At 50.6% G+C, this 15,527-nt stretch overlaps 1 protein-coding gene across 2 annotated transcripts in view; it reads left to right on the forward strand.

Annotated features, from left to right (window-relative positions):
* Positions 1-717: 717 nt before the first annotated feature.
* IGF2BP2 (insulin like growth factor 2 mRNA binding protein 2) overlaps positions 718-15,527 on the forward strand; it is a 74,379-nt gene continuing 59,569 nt past the window's right edge. For both annotated transcript variants that reach the window (XM_062582216.1, XM_062582217.1), the window contains exons 1-2: positions 718-980; positions 1,902-1,962. In XM_062582216.1, the coding sequence (XP_062438200.1) occupies positions 791-980; positions 1,902-1,962 (251 nt within the window). In that variant the 5' untranslated portion in view covers positions 718-790. The remainder of the gene's footprint in view (positions 981-1,901; positions 1,963-15,527) is intronic.

Genomic DNA, 15,527 nt, shown 5'->3' on the forward strand with positions numbered 1-15,527 from the left:
ACCGTGGCTCCCCTGGACTCCCGGTTCAGGCCAAAGGTGCCTGAAATCCTTGAGCGAAAGCATGCACTTCTCGGGCCGGGAGAGCAGCGGGACGAGTCGCCGCCGTGAAACCGCTGCCGGTGCCACGGGCACGCGTTGATGCTGGGGCCGGGACACCGCTGCGCCCCGGGGAGCTCAGTCCGCTCGGGGCAGCGCGGCGCCGTGGAAATGCCGCCGCCCGGACGAGCCGTAGGCGCTCGGCTGAAACCTGGCTCTCGCGTGCCTAGACTGAAGGGCCGGAGCTGCTCGGGAAGGGGGGAAAGCTCCCCCGCCGCGCCCTTACCTGCGGGGCACCCGGCTCCGAGGGCCGCCGCCGCTCGGGAGGGGCGCGCCGCTCCCCGCCGCCGGGGCGGCCCCCCCGGGCCAGCCCCAAGGCGGAGACAGCCCGGCCCGGCCCGGCCCCGTCGGGAGGGCTGCGGCTCCACGTGCTCTCCGCGGCGCCGAGCGGCCGGGCGCGGGGATCCCCGCGCCATCGCCTTGCGCCCACGGGCAGGGCGCGGGCGGCTCGAGGCGGCGGCGGCGGCGCGGGGCTCGGGCAGCCCCGGCGCCTGGCGCCCCGTACCGTACCGCACCGCCGGCAGGAGGGCGGGGGCAGCCGCGGGCTGGGCTCGGCGCGGCGCGGCTCGGCTCCGCCTGCTGCCCGGCTGCGGGGCGCTGTTGCAGGCTCTTGCGGGCTCGGCCGGGTGGGTGGCGCAGCGCCGTGCCCGTGTCTCTGCCGGCCGCCGGGGCAGGAGGAGCCGCGGGGCTCCCCATGAAGCGGCGGATGATGAACAAGCTGTACATCGGAAATCTCAGCCCTGCCGCCACAGCCGACGACCTCAAGCAGCTTTTCGGGGACAGGAAGCTGCCTCTGGCCGGCCAGGTCCTGCTCAAGTCCGGCTACGCCTTCGTGGATTACCCGGACCAGAACTGGGCCATCCGGGCCATCGAGACCCTCTCGGGTAAGCGGCGCGGCGCAGCCCGTGCGGGCCGCTCGGCCCGCCGCCCCCCGCGCCCCGGCGGAGCTGCTCCGCCGCCCCCCGCCTCGCCTCGCCTCGCCGCCCTGCCCTGCCCTGCCCTGCCCGGCCGGCCGCCGGCATCCCCGCCGCTGCGCTCGCCTGGCCCCCCGCCGGGGCACCTACCCCGGGGTCCCCCCGGCCTCTCCCCGTGCCAGAGCCCCCGCGTCCCCTTCCCTCCGGGGCCCCCGGCCCGGCGGCGCCCGCGGCGCTCCCGGCCCTGCTGCCCCACGGGCCCCGCGCCGCCCGCCCGCCTCCCCCCGGGCAGCGCCTCGGCGCCTCGCCCGCCGCCCCCCCGGAACGCCAGGGACCCCCGGCCGCCCCGGTGCCCGCCGGGCCCCGCGGGCCGCCGCCGGGACCCTCGCCTTGTCGCGCCCGCCCCGCTCCCCCGCCCCGGCTCTCCGGCCGCGGGTATTTTTCGCTGATTTTTTTCTTCGATTTTATTGAGAGGCGCCCGGGCGCCGAGCCCGCCGGCCGGCCACCCCCCCGGCACCCCCCGGGCCTCGGGCACCTTTTTACGAGGTGCCCTGCCCCAACTCGCCGGGGGCGCGGAGTAAAAGGCGGGTGAAGGGGCGGCTGGGGGCCCGGCGGCGGCGGCGGCGGCGGCCGGGCGGGGAGGCGCACGCACGCACCGGGCGGGCGGGCTAGCGCCAGGCCGGGGTAGCACGGCTTCGCCGGGGGCAGGTGGGCCCCGGGGGCGCCGGTGGGGCAGCCCCCCCGCGCCCCGGCGGCAGCGGCGCGGGAGGCGGCGGAGGGGAGCATGGCTGCCCCGGGCCCGGGCCGCCGCCGCCGCCGCGCTCCCGGCGCGGGCAGCTCGCAGCGCGCCCCGGCGATGCTGAGCGCCCCGTCCCCCGGGTTTTTCCGCAGGTAAAGTGGAGCTGCATGGCAAAGTCATGGAGGTGGATTACTCGGTGCCCAAAAAGCTGAGGTAACACCTCTCCCCGGGGGAGCGGGCGCGGCGGGCCGGGGGGCGGCGGGCCGCGGCCGGGGCGGGGGGGGAGCGGGAGCCACGGTTTTACTTTCGCTACGGGCCGGTGGGGGTGGGGGGGGGCAGCGCTCGCCGCCCGCCGGAGCTGGCGGGGGGCGGCCGCGGGCCCTCAGCGCCCCCCGCCCCGCCGGCGGCTACTTCGGAAGAGCAGGAGGGTAGCAGAGGCTCGCTCCGAGGCTTCCTGTGGCAAAGCAGGAGTAAATAAATATTTACCGTGGCGGCTGCGACCGTCTCTCACCCTGCGTGAGGTTGTGCCCTCCCCACCCGCTTATCTCGCAGCGGGTTTTGCCGAGGATAAACAAAATGTCGCTCGGGGCAGCCGCCCGCCCGCCCGCCGCAGCGCCGCGGGCAGCGGAGCCGCTGGAGGCCGGGGCCGGCCACGCAGCCGGCGGGCAGCGGAGCCGCGGAGCCGCGGAGCCGCGCGGGCCCGGCGCGGCCCGCCCGCTGCCCTTCCGCGGCGCTCCGACGGCTGCAGGCGGCCGCCGCGAAGCGCGTGTTTCGGGCGGCCGTCGGGAGCGGCGGGAAGCGCCGCGCAGCGCAGCGGCGCGGGCGGCTCCGCGGGGCGCTGCCGCGGCGGGCCCGCCTCAGCCGCGGGGCGCGCAGCGGCGCGGGGGGCAGCGCCGGCCGCCGCGGGGCCTCGCCGTCGTCGTGGGGACGCGAGATGCGGCCGCTGCGAAAGGGCCGCGGCACTTGTGACCGTGCCGGGTTGTCGAGCCTCTTCCTGCCGCCTCTCGCTACCAGTGCGGATGAAAGTTGAAAACATTCCCTCGTTTTCAAAAAACGCCTTTTGTGGCTTGCTGCGTGCCCTGATGCGTTTGATTTTCGGGCTAAAATTTGCATGCAGTGAAGTTTTGTACAAAAGTGGCAGTGTGCGTGGTGGTGATAGTTTTTTTTTCTTTTTTTTAAAAAAAGTAATTCAGCTCTCTGCTTTTTAAAAACATATGGCTTTCTGCCTTCACGCTTGCAGAGGATACAAAAACTAAGTGCATTTGCATTAGGCATTTGAATTGTCTTGCGGTGAACTTTCTTATTTTAATCAGGAGCGTGGAGTGCCAGGGGTGCGTGGACTGCGCAGTGTTTATTAATTGGGGGAGGGGGGAAACCGAGATGGTGTTCTGTAGCTTGATTGTCGCAATCTTTTTCCTGAACGTGTGTCAGAATAAAAGGTCGATGCGGTGGAAAGCTGCCACATGAGCTGGAAAAACGCGAGCCTGCGGTACGCAAAGGTTGTCCGACGTGTTAATGCGGTGCTGCCCCTCCAGGCTCGTGCTGGAGATTTGGAGTGCGAGTGACGTGTGAGAATTAGTTTTGAAGTACACGGGGAAATTACGTTGTGTAATTGAAGCTTGGTAGGGAATAGCTGGTGTCTGGCGTTACGTGTGGCACGGTAGGCTGCTGCGATGTGTACATGACCACAAGATTTCTTGGGCAGTGATCATGTGCTGGTTTACCTTTTTAAAAAGATAAACTCTTCCCCCACCTCCCAACTGCAATATTTCTAAGCTACTAAATCTCTCCAGTAATGTTCCCCATGCTATCTTGGTATGTGGAGGACTTTTTAAAGAATGATGGAGCTAGAAATGTGAGTTTAGGAAGATATGGTGATTTCCAGTTTTGATACTTTATGCTATATGAAATGGATGTAAACAAAGAATTCATCTTTACCTAAATTCTTAATCTGGCTGCAGTGGCATTAGTCTCCCTTTAGGTTAAAACTCCCCACATTTAATAAAATAGAAATAAACTAATATTTCTTTTACCTTAATCTGTGTTCAGCTGTCTCTTAAGATTTCTGTTTCAGCTTGGTTCCCCAGCTTCCTCAAATTGTGGATATCTAATTTAAGATGCTATCTTTTTTTCCACATCTGAAAAAAAAAAAAGCACTGCTTTATATTAAGGTACATAGTCAGCATGGTTGTGCTTTTGCCCTAGTGTTGGTTAGGTTATAGATTTGGCTATGTTTTTGTAACGTGATTTTTGGCATGGAATAAAGGATCACATGGTCGTGTTTTTAGTTTTTCTGCAGATGCATCCCTCTTCCTCCCTCCTCCCCTCCGTAACTGTAGAAATTAGAATTTATGCAGTTACAGTGAAGTCCTGATGAGACTTCAGAGGTGCAGGAATTGGAGGGTTCTCGCTTAGCTCGCGCAGGAGTCGGGCAGAATTTGCCATTTGTTCAAGGAGTTTGGTTTTAATTAGGTCTGGAGAATCCGAAGACTTCTTCGCTTTCACGTTCTATCATTTCTAATGTCACGGGAATGTAAATCAGTGGGTGTTAATTACAGGCAGTTCTCCCTCATCTCTAGAATTAATATGGGTTGATTTATTTACACACACACACACACACATATATATATATGCGTGTGTGTGTATGTATAAATATATATGTAAAATGTGCAGTATAAAATGTTTGATTGCTCTACTTTCATGCTTTATGTTCTGGTTTGGTCATTTTATGCAGTAATATGGTTTGGCTGTGAGTGAGCATGGGAGTGGCTTCACGCTGGATTTAGTGAAAAGGAAATTTGATAAGAAATCTGCTTATCAAATGTATCCGAGGTCTCTCTCCACATGTAAATAGTAAACTGGATGCCCCTTGCTGTGTTTGGATGAAAGGATTTCCTCGAGGTGCTTCAGGAGTTGCTGGAGGAGTTTTGTTTGCCTTTCCCCCAAGGCACGAACGGGTGCTCGGCTGAGAGGGCAAGGGGTAAAAGGAGAGTTGTGGTTTTGCAATCTGAATTACCTGGACGCCTCCTGTACATCTTAACGCAGTGATATTGGAGCGACCGAGCACTGGAGGTGCTGGGGAGTCGGGGATGGGGGGGCGCGTTGGAAAATACCGTGGAGTCCTGCCACGATGAAAGCAATGAGTTTGCCTTTCACGAGTTAAAGCGCTGTAATTCTGCTCTAATGCAAAGGATTTTTGTCTCCTATAGGAACGTTAAGACAGTATCCCAATTGTTTTTGGCTTGTATATGCTGCATTGTGTATTGGCAAACTAACTAAAAAAAAAAAAAAAAATCACGTCTTTTTTTTTTTTTTTAACATCAATTTTAAATTCACAAGAAACAGAGAATACTTTTATTTGTTTAAAACTACAATCCTGTTTCAGGAGTGTTCTGTATTGGAAGCTTAGTATTAAAGGAAGCTTTATCATTATGCCCCTTATACTGATATGTTGTATATTCAAACTTGTATTTCTGCTTGCAGTCACTGAAAACCTTGTTAAGGAAAGAAAGAAAATTATGATTTGTTGTGAAATGCTAAAATCAAAAGCCCACCACCACCGATGCTAACTTTTATATAAGCATTTGACAGAAATAAAATAAATAGGTTAATAAGTGGCAGCAGTGTAACAAAGCTCTGTTAAATGTGTGCAGAACATTTAGATTTCTAATTTCCTTATGGAAAAGATTCCTTCTGCTTTCTGCTTCTGACATTATTTTTAAATACAAAAAATGAAAGCATAAAGAATATCTAAACAACAGGCAAGGGAGGGTAATCAGAGAGAACTTAGGCTGTAAATCAGTATAATATTTGAAGAACTTTTTTGCTGTTCTAGTGAGTGGCAAAACTTCAGGAGCTTATTGCTTTTGTAACTCCCGTAAGTGATAACATTCAGTATGTCTTGAGCTAGATCTTGGAAATTTTTGAAAGGGACCCAGAAATGTTTGGATTTGGGATGGGGAGTGGGGGGGAGTGCAGCCAGCTCCTTTTCCCCTGAAGTTTGGGATGCTTTTGTTAAACCTTTCCTATTTTAAATGCCCACCGACGTGGGGCAGGTTTGAAACGCACCCGCTTGCCCTCGCCGGGGAGGAAACAAGAGTTGTTCAAGAGGCGGAAGGAAAAAAAAATACCTGCCAGCATGGCCCTTGTCTTATGGAGACCACAGGAACACTGGGTTTTCTCTGTTTTCAAAAGGGATTAGTCTGAAATCTCCCCTCCTTCTAAAATACCGAATTCGAGGTAGGTCAGGGCAAAGATTTGCATGTCTCTATATCCCCAGGCTACTACTTCATTAAGCAATTCTTATTTTTAACAGAATTTGGGAGTGGGGGGAAGCAATAACACACAGTGCAAATTAAGCCCGACATATAAAATTATCCAGATGCCTTAAATATACCTGGTGACGTTTTGTAGTTCTTAAAACTGATAAGCAAGGTGGGGGATTCGTACGAAACCAACTGCTTTCGGAGGTAGGGACAGATTTAATCGTTTCAAGATCTTGTAGGGTTTTTTGATGTCTGAGCGTGAATCACTGCTCTTGTCTGAAAACTGAGCACTAGCAACTGTGAGGGCACTTGCCCAAAATGGTTAGAGGGAATGGTCTCAGCTTTGTGTGTAATTTCCATGATTCATTTTCATGGTAGCTGTTTGAAGTAAGCAATATTAAGGAAAGTGGGGGGGGGGAAGAACAGCAAAAAAATTAAATTAAATAGTAAAAAAAAAAAAAAAAAAAAAGGGTTCGCAGAGGTGGAGGGGGGAAAGTCTTGGTACAGCGGTGGTTGCCTGAACGTTGGCGCGGCGGCACATCGCCTTGCCACGGTCCGCAGCGGAAAGGGCCGCGGGCTGGTATGGGCCACCCTCCGGCTCTTCCGTCCCGTGATGGAGTTGTCTCCCCCGTAAACGGGGACCGCGCTTTAAATAGGGAACCTCAGCCAGGAGGGGGAGGGAGGTCCAGCGCCGGGGTCTGACGGGCACGGGCGAAGCTCCCGCGGGGTAAATGACACCTGGGACAGCTGAAAATTCCTGTCTTCCTCCTTTCCGCATCCCTCCTCAAGTCCACGATCATTACGGCTGGTGGGGTGTGTTATTTATTTTTATTTTTATTTTTTTAATCTTTACTTCATAATTTCCCTGGTTGCTTGCAAACTGGTAATTTCCATTTGGTGGCAATGTACGTGTTCTATTTTGGGCAGGCAAATTGCAGTGTTCTTTCAGCATTATTTTCAAGCTTTTACTTTTCCTCTTTTGATCATAAATTTAATTCTTGTTTGCCACATCTTCTAACGCTGAGGCAGAATACTTGCCATCTTTGGGGTATGATTCCACGGGAAAGAAGTTCAGAGCTTATCATGTGAGGTTCCTAGGTGGCAGAACAAACCTTAACTCTGACTCTATTATTTTGCTTTGGACTTTATCTATAATGAATGTTATTTCATCAGGCAAAATTGCACTCACCCATTTTCACCAGCAAAGTGTATTTTTCCACTATTTCTTTGTGTGTGCATTTCCAAGCACTGATTAATTTAGTGCTTATCTTTGCCATACCAGTTTAGTTGTTATTTTGTGATAGCGAATTACTTTTTTCTTCCTCTTTCCTTTTTTTTTTTTTTTGTTTTGTTTTGTTAAAAACCTAAAATGTTGGAGAAGTTAAGATTTCTTGCATGGAATAAATTTGCAAGCCTTTCTGTCTTTCTGTCGGTAGCTATTCTTTTCTTTCATTATTATTATTGCCTATTCTTAATTACATGTGCTTTTTTAAGGGAGAGTAAATCTCTGTGTAAGCCATACCTCCATTTAAATGAATTACTTTGCCAGAAAAACCACTAGCACCTATTTATATGCACAACTTTAAATACACCCAGGGAGCAGAAATAATATTCACGCTGATCTGTAATTCAAATATATATCATTCAGTGTTTTGGGGTTTTTTCAATAGTTGTTTTACTGCTTGCTGTATCAGAGAGGGTGTGTAGTACAGATGGAAAAAAAGAATTACAGAACCTAAAGAGCAAGAGGAGATTTTTTTTTTTCTTTTTTTTTTCCCCATGTGCTTTCCTGGAGAGCACCTGGAGCTAAGGAGGCTTGTGAAATGCAAAGAAATAGCCCGGCTAAGCTGTCACCAAACAGCAGGAAATAGTCCGCAGTGGCAGCAGGTTTTCATACCTCTCTGCTGCTCTCCTGCTCTGGCTCTGCTTTTATTTTATTTTCTTTTATTTTTTTTGGTGTTGCTCATTGGCTACTATTTGCAAAACGTGCGTTTCCAACAGCCCGGCTTCCATTGAGCTCCGCTTCAAATCTTCCTGCCTTCGAACCTTGTAAGAAAGAAGTTGCTTCTCTTCATAGAGTCGCAAAAAACGTGACCAAGTGGAGGTGGCCCATCTTTTACAGGGTGATTTGTTGCAAGAAGCTGTGATGATTGCCAGCCGTAAATTGGGGAAAAATTGCTGCGTGCAGCTAATTAGGTTAACAGAGAAAATTAAACGCAAATGCTGGGATTTTTGTGTGTGCTGGTTTACTCTGGGTTTCAAACTGAATTCAGGGTGCTAAAAATACATTTCCAAGGCTGCTCTCAGTTGTATTTCAGGTGGTTGTTTTGAATGTTCTCCTGTGATTTCCAGAGCAGTGTTGGTAGCAACAGGCACAAAGAAATGACCTTCTTCTGTCTGTCTCTGAACTGGATGCACACGACAGACTTTGCTGTAGACCTTGGATACTGGCTTTGTCGTATAGCGCTGGTCAGGGGAAAATTATCTAAAACACCTTGATTTAATAAAAGTGAAGGACTGGCATTTTGTGTTACAAGGGATCTTGTCCCAAGCCAGCAAAAAGTTGGTACCTGTAACTTAGAGGAGCTCGATGCTTTCCTGGAATGACTCTCTCTATGTTATGGCGGGGTGAGATACTGTCATTCCTTTTTTATGTGTTTTCCATTGTGGGTGATTTCATCTATATGAGCCTCATCTAATGGAGCATGGTCCGCTTTTGTCTCCCTTTCCTTTATGTGCCATGCCTCTTCTGCCCACGAGCACCTAGGATTGGGTAAGGGCTTGTGCAGCACTTGCCACCCGAGGTCCCAGGTCCCCAGAGCTGCAGGAACCTGTGGGTGTTTAGGGTTTCCTGGAGAAGGAGTTGCCTGTCCAGATCCGTCTGGGTGGAAGCAATGCTGGGATGCGTGCAGAGGAGAACTGCCCCTGTCCTGACGGTCGCTCTTGCTTTGGATTTGGGGACATGGTGGGGTTGGCTGGAGTTTCTGCCCTTCTCGGCAGTCTGTGCCCTCAGGCCTGTTGCTGTTCCTCTTTGCCAGCACTTTAGTGTCCGTGATGCCGGCCTCAGCCTAAGCCTTCGGTGAGCTGTCTGCACTCTGTGCCTGCTGGTGCCAGTTCCTGTGCTCCGGAGAGACCCCCACTGTGGCTGCTGTCCTCCTGCCTGGCCTGCTGCAGTGGTCTCTCCTCCTCCTCCTTTTGGCTGTTGCAGACGTGGGCCTCCCTGCTCTTCTTGGCACCATGGCCCTCCAGGCTGAAGCGATGTCCAGTAGACCCCCAAAGCTTCTGACCCTTGTCCCTGCTTCCGCCCAACACCAGTGCCTTCCTTCCTGCCGCTCCCGCCCAGAGTATGTCATCCACAGAGCTGCCCTGCCTGGCTTCCTCTCCTTTCCCACTGGCTTTGCTGCCCCTGGGCTCTGCTTTCCACATGGCCGAGACGGGGAGCCCTGGCTCTGCCCCCTCACCGGGCTGTGGAGGTGGCACCATGGTCCCTGGCAGGCTCACTATGCAGCAGGCAAACAAGGAGCTGTTGTCTATATATATATATGTACATATATATATGTATATTTTTGATGTTATGTTTAGCTTGGGTCTTTGCTCCCTGCAAGGATTGGCACTGGGGACTTCCCCTAGGCTGGCACAGCGCTGCCCTGCGGGGACTGAAGGTGGCAGGGCAGCCTCATGCTCTGGCAGCAGTCCTTGCTCCCGGCAGCGCCCTGCCTGCAAACTCCTCGGGGCACGGGATTTCCTTAGTATCTTGGGGTCTAGGTATTTAGCCGCTCCCGCCAGCACGGCTGCTTCCCGTTTCCAAACAGCTTCTGGAGTAGTGGTCCCTTCTTTTCGACCGGGGGTGGAACTGCAAGCGAGGAGGATGGATCCCTCTCTGTTTGCGAGGGCCGAGGAGCGGGATTTTATGAATGGGTTTGGAGGGTATTGTGTAGCCGGAGAATGGGACAGTGTCATGTGGCCTTTGTGACATCATGGCTAGTGAATGAGCATGTGTCTAAGGAAGGGAGGAGCTGGCATTGTTTTGCAGAGAGTTTAAAAATTCCTCTTCGCCAAAGCCCGGGGCCTGCAAAATGACAGGAGCGGAGAAATCGAATCAAGAGCGAGCTGCCCAGCAGCGCCGCGTGGAGAGGATTACAAAATCCGGCGACTGAGTTAATTCCCCACCGCTGCCACCAGCAGCAAAGAGTAAAATGGTTTCAAAAGTGAAACTCGGCAGGCCGAAGCGGCTGCTGGAGGGGTCCCTGTTCCTCAAAGCTGAGTTCTGCCTGACCTAGCTGCCGTGGCATTTTGCCCTGGGGTCCAGGTGAGCAAGCCACCCAGTGCGGCGCAGGCAACTTGAGGACCTACTTCCTGTTTTTCTGAGAGCGATATATAAAGAGGGACACTCAGACCATTTTCCAGGGACACACGAGCTGCTCTGTGTGTTCATACACGGCAGACCAGTGGGTGAGGCCATGTGGTCCCTGCTGCTGGGACAGGCACCAGCTCTGCTCTCGCACAGGGACAAAGATCGGCACAGCACACTGCTGCAACTGCCCAGCGATGCTTTTTGGTACCACCGACAAGCATACGTTTGATTTAAGGCATGGGAACAAAGCCAGAAAAGAAAGCAAAGATGAGTAATACATGATATTTATTATTAATAAGCTATTACCCAGAGCACCAGCAAACTGGAAGCTTTGTTACAAATTTGGGTTGTGTCAGGTTTATAGTTGAAAAATGCCATGAGATAAACTTTTGCTCTTCAGAGTTGGAGAGTCATGGGAATAAAAGTTTGCTGGGAATTAATGGAAAGTTCCTCTAATATCATGCTCTTCATGCAAGTTATCCAATAAAAGAAGTGTGTTTGTTTTTTAGTGGTTTTTCTTTTCTCCACAGCAAATATGGACAGGGATATTCGTGGGTCAAATTCTGCTTTTGTGCTGATTCATCAGACTCCCACTGTAGTTCGTATTTCAGGAATTTGCAGTGGGCAACGTTGTAGGGAGCATTGTTAGACCAATGCTCTTTGCCTGTCTGCACATCTGTGCCTTCCTCCTTTTGCATTATACCCATCCCGGTTCTGAGATTCGAATCGCTCAGTCTTTGCCCTCATTTTTAGAACACCATTTGTGCTTCTTAATCTAGGTTTATGCAAACAGCATTACTCAATTTCTAGGAGGTCGCATCTGAACAGACAAGAGGTGGGACAGGAGACATGCTACAGTAGCATGCAGTGGGAGCTTTAGCGAACTCTGAAGAAGTTAGTATTTTTCTACTTAGTGCTGGAAGCAAATAGGAAGCCTGAAAAATGAATCTTGTCTCCAGTAGCTGGAATCAAGAGGGATAGCACAGAGTACAGGGTTGTTCAGGAGATTCTTTTCTAGCTGTGTTTGTAGTCTTTGCTCAGAGAAGAGCTTTGTTTCTGTTCCAAGATGTTTCTAATTGCCTTGGGACTAGCTAGAATATATTGTTTCAGTTGCTTTTATTTGCTGTGGTTATTGTCATCTGTTGTCCCCCAGCTATGTGGAGAGGAGCCCTCACTTGGTTGGACTTGTCCTTGCCAGATAACCAAAGATGCCACTTCTCCGGTAAAGAGTTTTCAGATATATTTTGTCTGCTAGCAGGCAGTTGTTTTGCTGTCTGTCCAACTGGGTGAGGTCTTATTTTTCCAGAGTTGTGCCCTGTTGTGGTTTAGGCAGGGTCTATAAGTGGAAAATATATCTACCTTCTTTTTTTATCGCATTGTTCCATAAAAGATGCCACCTACAATGCTGTACCTGTGGCCAGATTTCCCTCAGTGACAAACTCGGTCCTCAAGTGCCCAGGCTCCCTCCCTGCAGAGATAGGACTGACGCTTTCTGCTGTGCAGCAATTTTCTGTCCTCGTGGGCACAAATCTTTTGAGTGCTCCATGGATTCCAAAAACAAGTCGTCATGCTTTAGGAAGGCTTTTTGGGGTGGGAAGATTTGGAAAGCACAGGTAGCGCTCAGTGCTCCATGCAACTTCTGCTGTGGTTGCCAGCGTGAAGTGTTAGGCCTATTTTACCAAGATAGCTCTCAGGTGACAGCTACCTTGACAGAGCTGAGATCTAGAGATCCTGGCCAAGAAAGGAGTAATTTGTTTTGCTTCAGTGCATAAATTATTGTGTGAGCATCTTTTGCTGGCGTGAGGATGCATCTAGATAGTGGCTCTTGCCATTGAATAATTGTTGCCCACTAGCACTTGAAATTATGAGATCCTTTTCCCTCTCCATAGTTTACTAACATAAATTTTTGTTGCTTTTTGCTTTTTTGCTTTCCTTTGGCACTTGTGAATTTGCCCATTCCTCCTGGTAGCGGTATGGGGAGATGCTCCAGGGAGATTTTAGGCACTGTGGCAAATGCCCTGACAATCCAGACTTGGGATGGGGCAGATGTGGAGAGGCAGCGTGGATGGCCGATGTTTGGAGTGCTGTTCCTCTGGCTGGCTGGTGCAGCACGTCTTACGGGCTTTTTTCCACCGAGCAGGGCCTGCCTGCTCCACTCGCTGCTGCTACTCTGGACCGACACCTTTGGTTTTGCACAGAGGGGTTGGAGCAGTCTCAAAGCAAACTGGGAATGTGGATTTTTTTTTTTTTTATCTTGAAAAGCTTTGACAGATGGGAAGCTATTTCCCATTCAGCTCTGTTATTAGTGCAACCCCAGGTCTTGGGCTGCCTCTGTACCTCCCAGCGCCTACAGGAATGCCTGCTGCATACGTACGTCCTAACTGCAACCTAAATCGACCTCGGCCTGCCGCGCTGGTGCAATGCTATTTATGGGCACGCGGACTCGAAGGACGGCTGGTGTGTGCCCGGGCGCCCCTGCTCTCTCTGGCTCCCTCCTGCCCCAAGGTGTGTGCTGCTTTTAGCTCTGCCCTTCGCTGAGCTCCGGTGGCACCCTTTTTCCTTCCACTCACAGGATGGGCCCTTGCTTGTGGAGCGGTAAGGGCCCGTTTGCAGCCCCCACTGCCCCCGTTTGTTGTTCAGCAGATTGCTTGCCCTGGGAGGCAGGACAGGGTGTTAGCGTGAAGGTATTTTAATTCCTTAACAGTATCAAGGCCAAGCACCGGGGCTGTGCGTGGAGTTAAAAGCCTGTTACGAGCTAGAGCAGATACATACGCAACGCTCCTGGCAACAGGTTGAAACTGGGGCAGGTCTTTAATGCTTATCCATCACAGAGCTGACAGAAGAGTGAGCCATTGCTCCTGTGGATCTGCTGCCGGGTTGGCTTGGACATGAGCAAAACTTGTCCAGAATGACCCCGATAACTTGCAAAAAGAGAGACACAGAATCAGCCGGCACTTTCTTGCATGCCCGGTTAGGAAAACGCTGTGCAGGTAGGAGTGTGCCAACCCTCAGAAACCATGCGAGGCTCTACGTTGCTGGATGCTCTCAGTTCAGATGGGCATAAATTCTATTACTACCTGATTTATTATTATTATTATTATTATTATTATTTAGACTTGTTTTGAATGTGAAATGTGATCCATTTTTTTCCAAGTGGAGAAAGGTGATTGGTTGCCAAGAGAACATCTTCATAATTCAGACACGGTTGTTAATACCCCCCCCCCCAATCTTATAAATGCTGTCGGGATATCATAATACTCTTTTTCTCAAGCAAGCATGAAAATATTTCAAGAAAGAAAACAAAGCTGTCTTGCAGGCATTCAGATTCCAACACGCTTCCCCCCCTCTTTTTTTCCCCAATTTTCGTGAAACTCAACTTTATTGAAAGTAGGAGATATTGGATAGTATTTTCTCTACTCCAAGTACTGAGCTGAGGTAGACGGTGGTAAATTCCCTTTATGGTTTTATTACAATAAGACAATAAAAAGTTTGGATAGAAAAATCTTCATTGTTTAGGACAAAGAATAATGAAGTCATCCCAAACTGGCTCCCCGTAAAGTCCAAGACAAACCTAAAATTCTGTAGGATGGTGTAAAACTGTTTTTCCTCCCCAAGGCAAAACCAAACTGAATTGTTCTTCTGATTTCTTTTGCACAAGCACATACATGGTTTTGATATTAGTATTTTGAAGTACTACGTGAAGTGGATCAATGTGTGAACTTTTTATTTTCTTGATTGTAGTGGTGTCTGGATCTAATTTTAAGTGTGGGACTGGAGATGTAACTTGCTCTGTAGACTTAAAGGGAAGTGAAGAGAACACTGAGTTGCTGATTGTGCCTCTTAGGTCTAATTAAAAGCCTTATAAAATTCGCAGCTCTGTTGAAGAGGATTGCAGGCTTAATGTACGCATCGTTTTCTCCGGAGCTATTCCAGCCTTCCAGCCACGTGCTCCTCTGACATCTGCTTTAAAGAGTTGCCCTGCAAATCGGATCCGTTCATTAATTAGGGTTAAAAAATGAAAAAAGAAAAAAGAAAAGAAAAGAAAAGAAAGGAAAAGAAAAGAAAAGAAAAAAGAAAAGAAAAGAAAAGAAAACCTTTTGTCCCCCCCCCATCCCACTGCAAGGGTTATATTTAATGCAGCTGGGGTCTGTGGTCTGATTTGCCAATGGTGATGAAAAGGGACGGGCTGATGGGAGGAAGTGTAAATAGACGATTTCTCTGGAATCGAGTGCAAGCATTAATGCATCTTCTATTTTACTACTTGATCTCAACAAGTACAGAAATCTCATCAGAAAGCTAACATACAGCATGGGAAACTTTCATTAACGGAAAAGCAGAATATTAACAAGCTTGATGATCGTGCTAGCTGGGTGCAGGGCCATCAGCATCGCTGAAAGGTGGCTGCACGTTTGCTTTCTGTAACTGCTTCAAGCCACCCTGCAAATTTTCGACATCAGCTCTGCAATTTAAGTATAACCATTCGATGCATAAAATATAGTGAAGCTCAGTTGTGGATTATTTGATTAATGCATCTTAGAGCCTTACTTGGTAAGAGAGCTGTATTGTTCATCATGCTCATAGCGCTGTGTAAACACAGCCTACGCGACTGACTGTCCCTGATGGAGCTAGTACTTGTCCGTCTGCTACTAGATGTTCCAGATGAGGGAAAAAAACAAAATAGAAAATTGAAATAAGAGAGGTAAAAGAGTTGGCTATGAGGAGGGGTGCTAGGGATGTTAAACAACATATGTTACTGCATTACGGCTACACCCGTTGTTTTAGGTGGGGACAAAATCCTAAAAGCTGTTGGTTCTGCCTCTGATAAGCAATTACCAGCACATGGTATCCAAAATCCAGCGGAAGAGTTAACAGAAGTGTCTTTCTCATTGTTTAAGCTAATGACAATAAAAATGTGAGGTTGCTTCCTAGGTGCCAGCCTGAAGTGCCAGTCTGTGTGGGTGGCCAGCACACTCATTTAAACTCTGCTGACAAAGAAATAATCTCTTTTTTTAAAAAATAAGCCCACTGTGGAAGCAGAGATGTTTTTCGGCAGCAGCCACTTGATACATGGTTGGAATAGGAGAACCGGTGTCCTGACTTCTCCGAGGCACGCTGTGTCTCAGTGTTTCCATCTGACTGCTACCCCAAGTGCTGCACTG

The sequence above is a fragment of the Rhea pennata genome, chromosome 9 (assembly GCF_028389875.1).
Source record: "Rhea pennata isolate bPtePen1 chromosome 9, bPtePen1.pri, whole genome shotgun sequence".
Lineage (NCBI taxonomy): Eukaryota > Metazoa > Chordata > Aves > Rheiformes > Rheidae > Rhea > Rhea pennata.